Source organism: Melozone crissalis, unplaced genomic scaffold (genome assembly GCF_028551555.1).
Source record: "Melozone crissalis strain CALT ecotype California unplaced genomic scaffold, PUWL_Pcris_2 ptg000042l_1, whole genome shotgun sequence".
In the NCBI taxonomy this organism is placed as follows: Eukaryota; Metazoa; Chordata; class Aves; order Passeriformes; family Passerellidae; genus Melozone; species Melozone crissalis.
This window is the reverse complement of record NW_026535820.1, coordinates 1,653,334-1,669,733: the sequence shown is the minus strand read 5'-3', so window position 1 is coordinate 1,669,733 and position 16,400 is coordinate 1,653,334. Positions and strand designations below refer to the sequence as shown.

Below are 16,400 nucleotides of genomic sequence, written 5' to 3'. Positions count from 1 at the left end.
ATGGCCTTTGACACCTGTAATTAGGCCACTTCAAGCCATTTATAACAGAGGGGAATGTATCACTTTGGTAATTTGAGTTTTGTATATTGGAGATAGTTTTGATTTTAAGTTGATCATCTTTGGTTTTCCTCTTTTCTTTCCCATAGGTTGTTTGGGCTACAAGTAGCAGAATCGGTTGTGCAATTAATTTGTGTCATAACATGAACATCTGGGGGCAGATTTGGCCAAAAGCAGTTTATCTTGTATGCAATTATTCTCCTAAGTAAGTAGATTGACACCCAAAAATATCTTGAGGGGGCAAGATACTTTATAATAGTCCAGGAAATAATATGCAAGGAAATCAGTCTGGATTTTCTGGTTTTTGTACCGTTTCAATATAGAGCATTGTTCCCAAACAGCCTTTGTCTGCACAAACACTCTTGTGAGTTTTCTGGTGCTTCAGTTTTCTGTCTTGTGTTTTGGTACAAATACAGCATCAGAGACATTTATTATAGTGTGATATTTTTCTGAAAAATAAATGTATCTCCCCACTGTGACTTAAAGGAATGTGTAAAAGGAAGCCCATGGTTAAGATCAAATTTTGTAGGATATTCCATCTAGGAGAGAGTGAAGCCCACTCATGAAGTGGAGGAATTTAGTCTTATGGTGCTATGCCAGTCTGAAAAGATCCTACAGTGATTTATGTCAGTTCTTAACTTTTTTTCTTCATGGACTTTTCAACTAGATCCTGTGTATTTGGTGTAGAATCATGGAATCATTTGGATTGTGAAAGACCATTAAGACCATTGACTCCAGCCAGTAACCTAACTCTGGCAAGTCCACCACTAAACCCTGTCCTTGAATGCCCCATCTACACACCTTTGAAATACCTCCAGGGATGGTGACTCTACCACTTCCCTGGGCAGCCTGTTCCAGTGCTTGGCAACCCCTTCAGTGAAAAATGCTCCCTAATATCCAATCTAAACCTCCCCTAGTGCAACTTCAGGCCATTTCCTCGCATCCTATTGCTTGTAACTTGGGAGTATCAGAAGAATGCTATCATCTATGTGTTTGCTAGTTTTTATTATTTATTTCTTGATATATTAGGTGCTGTTTAATATTAACATGTTAATATGCTCATTGTTTAAGGCATTTTTTGGTTTTTCTTTTCTGGAAAGGGGTAACTGGTGGGGTCATGCTCCTTATAAACCCGGCCGCCCCTGTTCTGCATGTCCCCCTAGTTTTGGAGGAGGTTGTAGAGAAAACCTTTGTTACAGAGGTATGTACTATTTCACCATTACAACTATAAACAGGAATAGAAATGTATCTTTCCTTTTGATTTCTTTCCTCACTGTGCTTTAACATAGTGGAATAAAATATATTACATGTGTGCCCAAAGACCAGTTAGGCCCTACTTTACTGTGCTGGATGGGAATATGTACTTGTGATACGTGAGGCTGAGTTTCACCAGAGGGAATGGAGTGCACTGAACTCCTGCTGATAAGTGCTGATTCAGGGGTTTATATACACAAAGATGGAGACTCATTGTGTGCTCTTTATATGCCTTTCTGTAATTACACTGGAAGTCTATGCAGTAATTTGTTTATAGGGAAAAAATGTCTCAGTGACATGGACATGTGGTGTGCGTGAAAAACCAAGAACAAAGCTAGAAGACATTAGTAATTAAAGAAAATGTCAGCTAGGATGATTATTAATTTACAATTTTTGGAATAGCATTTATAGCACTGGAACACAGTGTATTATGAAGCTGCTACTTCTTTTTGTTCCACTCTGTGAACAGCTCATTTAGCAATTTTTGTTAACAACTTCTGAGATTTCATATGGACCATATGAAAGCTACATGTGTGTGCACAAATAGCTTTCCTATGGTTCTAGGTAAGAAATGTAGATACAGGTATAAGTGTTTCAGAATTATTTTCACTATGTATGAGTAGAAGAGCCTCATTTTCAAGTGAATGTTACTATGGAATAAGCTTTAATTGCACGCTGTCTATGAACTTGGTAAAACTTTGCCCATGTGTAACAGAGATTGTCCTTGTCCAGTTGGTTCTGATGGCATGAAGATATGAAAACAGCGCGCTAAGAGCAGTTTCATACTTCAGTTGTGATACACATGCTGGGAAAAAAACAAGTATATCTTTTTTCACTATCACAAACATACTTGAGGTGTTCTATTAATCTTGAGTTCTCCATCTTATGGAGCAGTGGAGACTTTTCCTTGCTTTCTTCTTTTTGTCCACTGTTTTATAAGAACAAAGCTGTTTTACCAAAACATGGTGAGGGGTTTACATTCCACACCGATTTTATTTTTCTTCTGAGATTTTTTTTTTTTACCTATTTTCTAAAACAGAGGATTCAGAAAGACCTTATTCCCCTCATGAACCAGAAGAGGAAACCAATGAGATTGAACGTCAGCGATCCAAAGCCCAAGATGCAACTGTGCAAAGCCGGCCAAGAACACATCAACCTTCAGCCTCCACAGGCACTGATGACAGTGAGAAAAATGAAGTGATAAGCACACAGCAAATGTGTAAGGAATTTACCTGATTTGCAAGTGGTCAACAAAATTGAATTTTCTAGTATCAAATTCATTACAGTGAATTTGCTTTTTGCTTGTTTTAGCTCAGATTGTTTCATGTGAAGTAAGGCTAAGAGATCAGTGCAAAGGAACAACTTGCAATAGGTATGGTAAATTTTACAGTTGTCATTTTGAGATTTTTCTGAAAGGCTATATTTGTACATGAGCTGGAATATTTCCCCTTTTTGTAATCCCAGGATTTAAAACCAAGTTGTATTTAATTCTCTTAGGTATGAATGTCCAGCTGGCTGTTTGGATAGCAAAGCCAAAGTTATTGGAAGTGTACATTATGAAATGGTAAATACTTTTAAATTGGATTTTGTACCAGTAGAGTGTTTGATGAAATGTCTTTTCTGTTGGCATACTAGTTAAAATTGTATTAGGAATGGATTTTGAGGATGTCAGCATTCACCAAAACTAAAAGCTTATGACAAATGTTTAAGAAAGCATCAGATGACAGAAATTTGTATTTGCTCTTCTGTGTGTACTGTGCAAATGAACTTCATATGTATACATACACAGAAGTAGAATTTTTGAGTCCACATATTTACATATAAATATGTGAAGGTAGGCCTAAAGGAGTACAGCAATTTGTCGGTATGCTTGTATAAATTGTTTCACTAACATGGACCTGCTTGTGTGTAACCTGAATACTAGCTGAGAGTGTATCATTTACTCTGTAGAACAAGAGAACAGTATAGGAAATGGCATATACTGTGAACAAGTGTACTGTAAATGAGAATAGTTTATCTCTGAGTTAGGCAAAGTGATGGTTTATTTGCTTGAATTAACACCTGCATGGACCAAGTCAAACATAAAAGACTCTCTACCAGGTTTTTAATGGCACATTGTAATTAAAACCTGCTTTTTGTCTGACGTGGATCTGCTCTACCTGCTCTGTTTTTCAGCAATCCAGTATTTGTAAAGCTGCCATACATTATGGCATCCTGGACAATGAAGGTGGTTGGGTTGATGTGACTAGGCAAGGGAGGAAAAATTACTTTATCAAGTCTTACAGAAATGGTGTTCAGTCAATTGGGTAAGTTTTTTCTTTAAATTAAAATGTATGAAAAGGTTTTCATCTGTTTATTTTTGTTTCATATGAAATACATCACATTTTAAATAATATTTTGCTATACTTTTTGTATATGTAAATGCTGTAAAAAGGCATGTGCATATAGAGATATTGTATCCATTCTGAAACTTTAGCCAGTGTTTAATGGTGGACAGAGAGTTGGCACAATAATAATGTGGAAGAAGGTTAAATAATTTACAGAATGACTTGAGCAGAATGACTTGGGCAGTAAGTTAGTGTTTGTAATTAAAAAATGTTGAGAGTATTCAGTTAATTACTTGGTAATATATATATTTATTGTCAAAAACTAGCACATACTGGCAGATTATTTTATGTGTTTTGGGCACGGACAAAGCAATCTATGACATTTAACAAAGCAATAATATTACAAGTTCATCTTTGTAAATAACCCTCTTGTAGTGTGCATATGGAAAAAGAAGAAAATATATCTCTTCCTGTATGCTTTGGTAATTTCATCACAGTTCCACAGTTTGCATATGACATTTTTCACAAATATTTTGTATGATTTCTACATTGGCCAGTGATGGAATAATATTCCATACTGTGGAAACTTAGTTTGGAGGTATTGCACTGCTGAGGTGCCTTCCCTGAGACTGGTATGTGAAAACAGCTCCAAATACTTGTAGACATGCTAAAGCAAAACCCAGAAAAGCAACACATAGAAATGGAGAATGCTTGATTGTTTCATATATAATTATCCAGTGATAGAAAAACATCAGTATTGATATATTTGAATTTAAGATCTTATTGGTGTTTGCAAATTGTACTTCACTATATCATAATGTATTCTTCAGAGCTTTACATCGATGTCCTTATTTCTGTCTATATTTAGGATATGTGTAATAGTGGCATGTGTGTAGCTCAAAGGGGTAATATTGAGCTGAAAGAAAACAGGATTTCTCTGAGTGATATATTTGGCTCACCTGCAAACCCAAGAGTCAAGGAGATAGGTAATCATCAGTGGCTGTGCTCTCACTCTGTGCTGTGCAAACAAATGATTCAGGCCATGGCACCTGTCATCATTTCCCTTTCCAACAGATATGTCTAAGGCAGCACAGAGAGGAGCATTGACATGGTAGACCAAATTCAGTGGCCTATAATTTGGACTACCTGGGTAGCACTTAAGGCATTGATATCAATCAGTTTCTCTGGGTCATCTGATGACTGGACTCTGTTTTATTTACCTGCCTAAAAATGAAGATACGACAAACATTTCTCTTTTTTTACTTGCTTTGATACAAAGAGAGAAATAGATCTTAGATATCAATTTCAAATAGAGAAATAGATCAATAGATATCAATACTAACATATGAGGAGCCAGCTTGCTTACAAATGTAGGAGTAGATAAGCTGTAAAAAACTCTTTAAACTGGAACCAATTGATTTCCCATCAGTTGAAATCTCTGAGTTTCTATGCTATATGAGAAAAAACTGTATGATTGTCCAGCCTACAGAGTGTATTTAGCAGCTATCCTTTGAGAACTGGAACTCAGGGGAAGTTATTTTGGCTGTGGGATAAATAAAGATTATTTGTCAACGTTTCAAACCTTCAAAAGGTCCATCAATAAGGCAGGGGATGCCTTGCAGCTACCTGACTCTCACCAGTGTCTGTAGATGGAGCCTTACATAAACTGCTATTTATTATATTCAAGAATAGATGAAATAAAGTGGATCTTGCCTCTACTGTGTATTGCAAAAGAGAATAGAGAATACAGAAAAGTAAGTGTCAGGGCAGCATACAGCAAGTATCCTAGTCTTCAGCTCCTTTGATTTCTTATCAGGATAGCTAATACCAATTTTTTTCAGCTGTTCGATTTTTTTACGATAGGGTCCTGTTATCTCAACAAGCTAGTAAACAATAGAATCATATTTCTACATCAGTGTTTGACAGCTCTAGGGCAACAGAAGTATGAGCTTCATCAGTGAAAGCTAATCCAATAAATGAGCAATGTGCAATTGTTGGGTCATACAAGTAGACAAACTGATGCAGGCAAACAAAACAGTGAGGTCCACAGGAGCAGTTTGCTCTAAAGGTGAATAGGGAATAATTTCCTAGGTTTGTTGGGTTTTTTTATTGTTTGTTTTTTTTTTTTGTTGGCTTTTTTTTAATAAGTAACTTCATGGGTGCCAAAAGCATGCTCAGCTTCTTTGTTACAGGTGAAAAATACCACAATCAGAGGCATATCCCAGGAGTCAAAAGAGAAGGAAAATAGAAGATTGGGGGAATAAAATAGAAACATTCATCAACTTGTAATGAAACAACATAATCTATGTACCTGACTTTTTATAGCAAGAGGAAGCAGGTACATCTGAGTGCCATGTAATTACTGGGAAAAAAAAAAAACTCTTGCATGTTATACTAGGTTTTTAATGATGCTGATGATAACAGGAGATGCAAGATCCAAGAGTAAAATTTAATGAAACATTTCAGGAAGGCTGTGAGGAGAAACTCTTCTTGGTGTCGGAGTTGTTGATAGGAATGAACTTTTAGCAAAAGGTGAATTGAGCTCTTCTGGTAAATGAAAGCTTCTGAGCAACCACATGGCACATTATGAGGGACCAATATATTGCTTAATTGGTTCCTATCGCAAGTTCTCTTTGCAAATTAAACTCCTGAAAGTTTAACATTCATTCCTGTTTTTGAAACACATTCACTGGGAGTACAAAGTAGATGTGTCATTGCAGTAAATATGTTTCCAGCTGGGGAGAAGGGGGTGCAGTGAATAAAAACTGTCTGGGGACATTCTATTGGCTTTAGTTCGGTATTTTCTAATAAAAATTATTCTAGCTAAAAGAAATCACTGAAATATGTTATTTACTGATAATTTCTAATATTTCTTCTTCAGAAAATACCAATCTGCCAACTCCTTCACTGTGTCTAAAGTAACAGGTTAGTATTTATTTCTTACAAGCTCAGTACTGCTCTGTTTTTTCTAAAAAGTAAACATTTACTTGTTTGTGTTTTATTTTCTTCAGTTCAGGCTATCACCTGTGAAACCACAGTGGAACAACTGTGCCCATTTCAAAAACCAGCCTCACACTGTCCGAGGTAAAGTTCATAAAATGTTATTAATTTTAAGTGCTGCTCTATTTTCTGCCATTTACTAATTATTTTAGGTCATCTTAAGTTGTTGAGAAAGATGACAGCAATAGCTGTAAAAATGAAGTCAAAAATGCTCAAGTGATATTTTAGTCTTTGGTCTCAGTAGAAGGCAAGGTAGGTAAAGATGATCTGCAGGATTTTTCATTAGGAAAATCTCTTTTTCTTTCACTCAGTAAGATCCTGTTGCTAATCTTAGCGAAATCCTTAATAATGTGAATAAAAGTACATTTTATTTTTCATTTTCCATTATTATATATATGTACCTTGGGCAAAGTACACTTTATTTCAATTTATTTACCTGTAAAACAGATACAATAGAAGGATAAAATTCAGATAATTATCATAGAAGTTACCAATTTGCTTGGGAGTTCTGGAGAAGCTGGATTTTAAAAAAAATTTGAAATACATTTGGTTAAGGTAAGGCCTGGTCTGCAGGTTGGCTTTAAATGTCTGTGCCATTTCTTTGAAGCCTGTGTTTTAACTCTTCGAAAGGCACTTGTACCGCAATATTTTGACAAAGGAGTTTGGTAACAGCTCTTAAAACCATAGATGTGTCAAAGGTAAATACACTGCAGCATGATTTACCACAAATTAAGCTGGAGATATCCACAGGATTACTTTCATAGCAATCCTACAGCCAACACAGGAAACAAGTACAAAGCCAAAACTGCTAGGAAAACATCCCTTCATGTAGCACTTGGGTCCATGGACTCACTTGGTGCTTGGCTATGACTCCTGGCTTCGAGCTGGAGGATGTGGAGAAGTAAGCTAAGGACTGGAACACAGGAATGGACGGGTACGTTCTCCTATCTTTTTCTTTTTCTCTTCATTATTAAAAACTAAAGCCAGCTTCATTGACAGAAAGACAGGTTTTGGTTTTAGGAAAAGTAAAGAATAAGTACAAAGTTTAAAATTACGTAATGCTGATGTGCCAACTTAAGGAACTTCACAATGGCAATGATTCATTCAAGATTCCATGCATGCTCTTAATTCTGGAAGTGTGGTCTTGGCAATTACAAGCAGTAGTCAGCCATGGCATTGATTACACAACCTCATTTTCCCCTCTTACTCCCAGCTCATAAATCAGCAGGCCTTCAACAGGCTTCTTCAACTTCTTGCTTCCTTCTGACAAAACATCTTTCCTGAATCTTATCAGCATGTTTTAGTTACCCATCTGGCAAGACTCTAGCATGCCCAAGAGATTTGACTTCCCAAATATTGATCGGAACCTGGATAACATTTTAGAGGAGAACACTTGTCCAGAGCTGCCCCATGTAGGGTCACTCAGTTTTTCAAATGAAATAGCTCAGAGTAGACCTAGAGTCAGCTGATGGTTCTTGCTTGTAGCATATCACAGTTAGCAAATAAAATGCTGACACCTTTTGTGCTATACTTAGGTTCCCACATGGTTTTCCTGTTCATTTTGAAGGTATAGAAGACATGAATCACAGAGAAAATTTTCCTCAAATGTTAACAAAATGCAGTTAACAAAGACAGTGTTTGCTTTAGTAGGTTTCTGACCTCCCAGAATCAGCTAGGGGTCTCACTACTCTCCAAAGTTTTTCATTCTAGCCACATACGCCAATGCTCAACTTCATTATAAGTTGCTAAATTGGCTTGTGTCACCAGGTGATCAGCATCAAAGCAGGTCCTCAGTCAGATCTGCCTCTTCTGAGACTGTACATTTTGTATAGGGCACTTAGAATCAGATAAATTATAGCATAATGAACAGGCTGTCTCCTCACTGACTTTTCTACTTGCCTCACATATGTTGAACAAGAACACCATCTACTTATCCAAAGGAAAGAAGACCAGACTTGTTAAAGTATGATTTTAAGCACTTCATATGAACTTCAACACATCAGCAATGCTTTCAGTTGTATGGTCAAAACCTCGAAAACTGACAGATCTAAAATAGGATTATGGACTCATATGCATAGACCATCAACTTGATTTATACTTTATTATGCTGTCATTCAACATGATATATTAATCCTCTGATACTCTTCCTAACTGTTTCTGGTTTTGTTTTTGGTCTTTCAGGGTGTATTGTCCTCACAACTGTATGCAGGCAAATCCACACTACGCTCGTGTAGTTGGTACACGGATTTATTCTGATGTAAGTACAAGGATTTGTATTATGTTATAAAAGGAGATGTAAAATTCTATGAAAAAAATTATAATGTAACTATAAGATAGAATATTGATATATAGTTTTCTTCCATATGATGATTTTTTACAAAAAAACCCCTTTCTTTTCAAAAAATCTTTTTCAGAGGCTCCCATTTAAGGTAGCAGTAGTCAGATGCTGAAGACATGGAAAATTATTTGGAAACTCACTGTAGTCTTCACTAGGCTCTGAACACATACTTCCGATTTTTTTATCAAAATTCCCACTGCTCAACATTTGTCCAACATGACCAGTGTATACTAATTTAAACCCTTGCACTTTAAATCCTGATGCAACCATAACTTCTGTCAGACTATACAAAAAATATTGCTCTTGAAATAAATGTTTACAGTCACATTATTTTGAATATTTCTTATCTGTGTGAATAACTAAGTATTTGTGACAGAGTTTTGATATATTTGTGTAAAGTATCTCACACTGTCATATTATTTTAACAGACTTTTTTTATCATTCTGTTTGCTAGTAAATTTTTTTCCCTGTCTTTTCTACGGCATGTTTAGTTCTGAGGTGGGTAGGAAGTATGAAAAGAGATTTCTAATTTATGCCCCTCCTTTGTCATGTCTCTATGAAGAAGCCAGGATGTAGTGGCAGAGAAAGCAGTTTGTATTTTTTGGCAGTAAACTCTAGTTTGACTGTTCTGTGGATGTCATAAAGAGTACTATGGCAACCAGCTGGCTCAGATGATGATTTTCACTACTTTCCAGTTCTTTGAAATGGGTGAAATATTTACTCTTCAGCATTATGAAACACTGACGTCCATTGGATTACCTGAGTGTCTTGTCCTGAAAACACCCTGGTCCATAAGTGTTGTAATGGATGTGAATGGTATTTCCAGTTCAGAAAGGTAATTGATTTGTGAACTGGATCCTTAACGTACATAAAAGGGGCAGTAAAATAGATTCCATGCAAGTCCAGTTTGTGGAAGATGATTTTCTTTCAGTTCTGTGATTGTGATTAAGGGCTACAGAGTTTTGTGATTAAGAAACTACAAAGTTTCCCAGTGACTTAGAAGAGAATATTGTAGGAGAAAGAAGACATGCTTGTGTTTAATCTTGAGAGGGGAAGTCTCGTAATAAGTATTTTCTTTGGCTGGAGAAGTCCCAGATGACTTTAATTAGTGTTATAGAGGTATACTTTAAAATTATTTTAGGTGTACTATCTCATTATTCATCATCATTATATAGAGATGTGTGCAGCCATACTGCTTTTAGGAAAAAATGGATATAAATACAGGTGAAAAACCAGAGATGGGAGTCTTCTTATCAACTTCAGGTGCTGTCAGGGTAGACATTTACACTGAAGGTGCTGTTCTAGATTATGTTTTCAGTAGTTTTTAATACAGAGAGTACAGTGGTAAAGGAGAGAAAAAGATATCTGCAGAGCAGAATTATTTTGAATTTTTCAGCGTGCCTACCTTACTTCTTCCAGGGGGTTGAGAACAGGAAATATCCTTTATCTAAAGAGTTTGATGGAGTTGTAAAATTTTATACCATTTGCAGGCTTTGGTCATACAAATTTTTGTTTCAGTAACCATATATAGAAATATTCCCTGAAACTTTTGCAAAAGTATTCATAATTCTCTGCTATGGTAAAATATATAGAATATGATGTAGAAAGCTATTAAATAGCTCCATATTCCTATGATGGTATGTTAAAGACTTGTGGTTTAAATGCCTTTGTAGAGTAATGCTGTGCTGTGGTAGATACTGGTATTTGTTGAGTATCTGAGGAAGGAAAATAATTAACTTGGTATTCAGATCCCATCCCACCTGTCAAAAATACTAACAAGCTTAGGAGTGTTCACAAGACAGTAATAAAGCACAGCCATATAATGCTGTATAAAGTGTTCATACTAACTTTAAAATACTGTCTTATACATCCTTTGTAATTTCTTCATCAAAATGAAAGAAACAAACTCAAATCTTTGAAGTTTTCCAGAAAGTGACACAGGGATGCTGATGTAAACCACAAATAATATGTTGAAATTTGTGATAGACATAGAAAAATCCTTTTTTGCCTAAATCAACAGGAGGTTTGCCTTCGTGGTTCAAGGAAGTGTGATCTGGATGACATAATATTGAGCACAGGAAATACTGTGGCATCACTACTGGAATCTGATTCCATTTAGATGCATGTCTAATAGTCTCATTCCAAGACAATGAGAAGTTCTTGAGAGACAAGGACAGATAATAGTTGGTAAAAAAAGATATTCTGTATATGTTTATAAAACTATATGCATTTGTTCATAGCTATTCCTACAAACTAGCTCATAATTATGAATTTATACCCATGTAATTGTTCATTTATTCAAAAACTATGTGAATTTGTTCTCCAGTCTCATCTGGAATGTAGCATCAGAATATCAGTTTATTTTTCATCTGAAAATTTTTCATCTGAGCTGGCTTCATGAACCCCAGTCTTCTGACCTCTCCTTTTTCACATTGTCCATTCAAGTGTCGTGCCTTCACCTTTCAAATGTTGTGCATTAGCCCAGCCATACTTGGTTGGTCCAGTTGTGGTGCCAGCCCTAACAATGCCCCCCATCCTTTGCTGGACATTGTTTCCAACAAGCAGTCAGCCTTTTCTGTCAAAATCTCCACCCCTTGACTTTTCCTTTCCTTTTTACTTGACTAGAAACTTCCAAATAGTGTTGGAACAGCCACCATGTCCTAGCCATCCTCAAATGTAATTATGAGAGTATACCCTTATGTCATGGTGTAAAGGGTGAGGGTACATTTTGATTACTATTACAGAGGTGAAAAAGCTGATCTTTCTTTTCCCCAGTTGTACCTCCAGCCTTTTTTTATATCTCCAGTGGGAACTGAAAACAAAGTTACTGCTGTGTTATTGTGCTAGGGATGAATAGTTTTCTTCTAGTTCTTCAGTGTAGTTAATTGCTTGTAAATATCATCTTTTATTTCTTCTGACTGTAATCCTGTATTGCAGAGGCCATTATTCCCCCTGGGTATTTGAAATTGCACATGATCAGTCTACTCTTTAGTTACTCCACAGTATGGATAAATAAGGCGTGCTATAATCTTAACAATAAGGTATCTGTTGGTGTTAAGGGTATAAAAAATGTTTTGCAACCTTGGGAGGAGGAAAAGTACAGAGGGGTATAAATGGCATTGTTTCCGGCATGTTCAAAAAATGCACCCAGCAGTGTGGAAAGGAAAACTCTAAAGCATCTTTGCAAAAGATTATTTGCATAAATTATTCCAGATCTTTACTGCTTTAAATATTTTAACATTAAAAGACAAACTACATATGAGTGAGCCTGGCAAGTCCTGTGCTTAGAATGAAAGTAGGAAAATCATTGCTGTTTTAAATTCTTGATTATATATAGCATTAAGATTGAAAATGGCTATAATAACATATATAAATTATTCCAGTTATAACTGGAAGAAATGCAGTTTTTTGTTTCAATTGCCCTGTTTCACCAACTATTTATATTTGCTAAATTTTTAAAGGTTGTTTGTGGAGAAACCTATTGCACTGAAAACTTTTCCCACCAAAAAACCTTGTTTTTAGGTGGAGATATACTGAAGCTGAACTGCACTTTGCTATGCTATGTTTTAAAGATTCGGACCTACCTTCTGGAATATCTTTCTTCTGATAATTATTAAAATGCTGAAAGAGTAATAGAGGAGTGCAAGTTTAAATCAATTATTTAAATTAATGTTATCAATAATGTCACTGAGAAATCCTTCTGTGGATATTGTTTATTTCTCATGGGTTCACAAGGGGAATTTCTGACCAGAAAATAGATGTTTCAAGCAGCTGTAAGTGCTGTTAACTTAACAGAGAACTTTCATTTTAGACCTCTATCTTCTTTCTGATGCTCTCATTATACCCTTTACCTAATTAGCTTTTAATATTTACCCATGCCTGGATAGAAAACTGCAATGCTCCCTTTAATTATGGATCATTTCACTAATATTTGAGGCTTTGGCTGATAGATCCTTTCACTTTGAAAGGCTGAAGTATTCAAACATCTTTCTGACCTTTGAACTTTGAATAGCCTGAAATAAATTATTTTTGCATCATGGTGTAAATGACCTGAAATCATCTTCTGAATCCCTATAAAATGGCCTAATTCCTAATGAAGCTGATTTAAATATCGTAAGACTAATAAAATTAGTTGTGCAATAAATAGAATTATTCTGCTTGCTAGACTTGGTTTAAATACCTGTATTTGTCTTTTTTCCTAAAAATGGTGAAATAAAAGGATGAGTGCAGAGCTAATCTGTGTCTTCCCTCCCAGATCTCCAGCATCTGCCGGGCTGCAGTGCACGCGGGTGTGGTCCGCAACCAGGGCGGCTACGTTGATGTGATGCCCGTGGACAAAAGAAAGGTCTATGTGGCCTCCTTCCAGAACGGGATCTATTCAGAAAGGTACAGAGCCCATTTGCAAAGGTTACACTTTACTCTTGGCCTCGATAAGGTCCACAGCCTTGGCATTGTGTCTGCCTTGTGTAACAGCGGCTGCGGTGACTTTGGAGAGGCTGTGCTAATGGAGCTGCCTGCCTCCTCTGAGCTCGTACAAAATTACCCTGAAAAGCTGCTTATGAAATAAAATTAAACATCTTGTTTGCTTTGCTAGTTATTTTGCAACTAACACAATGTTTAATAAGAAAATTGCAGTTACTCCTTAAAAGATTTTTTTAAAATTGACATTAATGATGCAGGTTCCTGATGAATGATCCATTAGTGATTTACATGGTATCACACCAGTGATCCTGAATCATACTTAATACTCACAAGCATTAAAATTCACAATAATTTAAACATGGTTTTTATGTTCTTTTTTAAAATAATTTGTTGTTAACAGTGTTTTTGTGAAAGACATGTAGATGCTGTGAAAGTTCACTACTTGTATTGGGTGTATTTATAAATTGTGTGATGATAACACATGACTATGTGTTGTAGATTTAGTTTAATCTCTGAAAGGGTTCTCCAGGTTCCAAAGGAAGAAAGAGAAATTATTTCAAAAACATTGTACCACTCTTTTTGTCCTGTAAAGCTTAGAATGTTTCTTAGACTAAAAATGATGGCTACCTAACTAGACTATAGTCTTTCTGAGAAATTTAAGTGGGAAAAAACCTCAAAAGGTTTCTGTAGAAAACTCAGAAGTAGGAAAATGTTGAGTATTTTTGTCTTGTTTTTAATGGTGGGTAGGAGAATGTCTTCTCCCTTTCTCTCAGACCTCTCAACACTTCTGGAAGCTTGTAAAATACAGATTCTCTTTGCTCAATGGATCACTTATTTTACATATTTTTTGACTTTTCTCTGTGATCATCCAATTCCCTTAGAGTGCTTCCTTACTGACACTTTTGCTGTGTGAAATATAAATTTTCTTGAATAGAGGCAGACAGGAAGAATGTTGCAAATTTGATCATTACTTATACTTTAATATATGTATTGGATACTATAAATAAATATAAATTTAAAGTATGTATAAATACACATGTATTTACATATTAATCATCTTGGTAAAGTTTGGGAGGTCAGAAGTTTGGAAGAGAGTCACATACAAGTTTTCTGTGAAGCAGAACATGATGAATTCTAATGATGTTGATGATGAAGCCAACCTCTTCCATTGTGCCTTTCTTTGCTTCCACCTCCATTTCCCTTTCCTTCCCAGATAATCTTCAGGCTGGGTTGGCTAAAGAAAAAACAATGGACCAATAAATAAGACATGCTGGTCCATGGTCCAATTTTAAGACAGATACTTATCCTCTCAACATTTCATTGGAATTGGGTATTTTTGTTTCTTTTCTTTTGAAGGCAGATACTTATCCATTCAGAAGGCATTCCCACTTGGTTTTGTTAGACATTAGGTCTTTGTAGAAATCTGTTATTCATTGTAGAAGCAATTAACAAATGAGTGATCTCCTAGGTCTGCAAGTTCTCTCCAAATACAATTGCTAGAAGAGTAAGCATAATATCTATGTTTTCTCTATTTCCAAAACACTTTTAGCATTTTGCTTCAATTCTTTAAAACACTCTTGCTTGTCACAAAGGATTACTTGAATTTTTCTATGTTGTATTTTGTTCCTATTAAGCTGTTTCGGAAAAAAAAATCTGAAATTTATGTAGTTTTTATTTGTAGCAGTTTAAAAAAAATTCTAGCTAGATAAATTGAGGAGTTGTCACAAGAAGTACTGCAGGATATTAGAATTAACAATTGAAATTTTTTTTTAAGTTGTTATTGGAGTGTTATGGTCTTAAAAATAACATAAAAACTGGTTTTATGTTTCAGTTTACAGAATCCACCAGGAAGCAAGGCTTTCAGAGTATTTGCTGTTGTTTGAATCTAGCAAATAAAACATGTAACAGGCAAGTGAAACCAAAGCACTTGGAAAAGGTTAATACAGGCCATTTCTTGTGATTCCTGAAATTTGTATAAAGCTGTAACATTATTGTACAGAAGATGTATACTGCTTTCCACCAAAAAAATTTAAGTTGCATATAAATCTTAATGAAAAAAATCTGTAAAAATAAACATGGGAGAAAAATTAATTTGAAAATCTATAATGATATATAACATTACTTTGAATCCTGTGTTAAATATTGCTATATTTTCTTAGCAGTTACTCCTATACAGTTAATTCAAAGCTCATAAGTGTTCTTTGTTTTCTTCATCTGAATATATTATTATATGGTGCTTTATATATGCCACTAGCAGTAACCTTAAAGCTATACCAGAGGGAGGCCTGAGTTTTTATTTTCAATGTACATAAGTCATCCCAATATTTTGAAAAAATAAATCATGCCTTAAAGTAAAATAATTACATATATAACTTTTTAATGATTTAAAGTAGCATTAGCCATGAAAGCATCAATGAAGAGCTAGATTGTTCTCAATTTCACACTAATCATAACAAGTACAAATACCTATTTTGAAATAAATTGGGATAAATTCCTATAAAATATAGGAAGAAGCCTTAGGTCATTCTAACATGCTTTCCTTTAAAAAATATTCTTAAGAGACTGGGCCATTCATGTCTATTATTTTAAAAATAGATTAATAAAATATTTATTGGATGCTGCTAAGCTCTTTCCTTCAAATAGCCATAATTCATTATGGCCCAATCCTTCACAGATATCCCACTGTCTTGGGATGGGTGTGTGAAACAGACATATACAAATTGAAGGATCTAATAAAATGTTTGTATTTAGAAGTGCGGTAACCTGAAATTAAGGAATAAGCCTGAAGTTCTGCACAAACACATGCTTTATTTTTGCCATGTGATTCCTTCAATTTACCTAAATTTGGGTTCAGAGAAAATGTAGAATTGTACACATTCAAAAAAATTTGCAAGTTTACAGCCTTGAGCTGTCCATGTTATCAATATGCTGAGCAATATTGGGCAATAGAGGACTAAATGTTCAAAAACACCAAAGAAAATGGTAACAAAGGCTAACCTTGC

The 16,400-nt window shown here is 35.3% G+C and overlaps 1 protein-coding gene across 1 annotated transcript in view; it reads left to right on the top strand.

Moving 5' to 3' along the window:
• Positions 1–15,577, top strand: part of CRISPLD1 (cysteine rich secretory protein LCCL domain containing 1) — a 35,334-nt gene extending 19,757 nt beyond the window's left edge. Inside the window, exons 4-14 of the mRNA XM_054285103.1 lie at positions 147–262; positions 1,158–1,258; positions 2,351–2,530; positions 2,623–2,683; positions 2,809–2,875; positions 3,487–3,617; positions 6,520–6,563; positions 6,650–6,722; positions 8,820–8,895; positions 13,232–13,362; positions 15,230–15,577. Coding sequence (XP_054141078.1) covers positions 147–262; positions 1,158–1,258; positions 2,351–2,530; positions 2,623–2,683; positions 2,809–2,875; positions 3,487–3,617; positions 6,520–6,563; positions 6,650–6,722; positions 8,820–8,895; positions 13,232–13,362; positions 15,230–15,281 — 1,032 coding nt within the window. The 3' untranslated portion in view covers positions 15,282–15,577. The remainder of the gene's footprint in view (positions 1–146; positions 263–1,157; positions 1,259–2,350; positions 2,531–2,622; positions 2,684–2,808; positions 2,876–3,486; positions 3,618–6,519; positions 6,564–6,649; positions 6,723–8,819; positions 8,896–13,231; positions 13,363–15,229) is intronic.
• Positions 15,578–16,400: the final 823 nt, after the last annotated feature.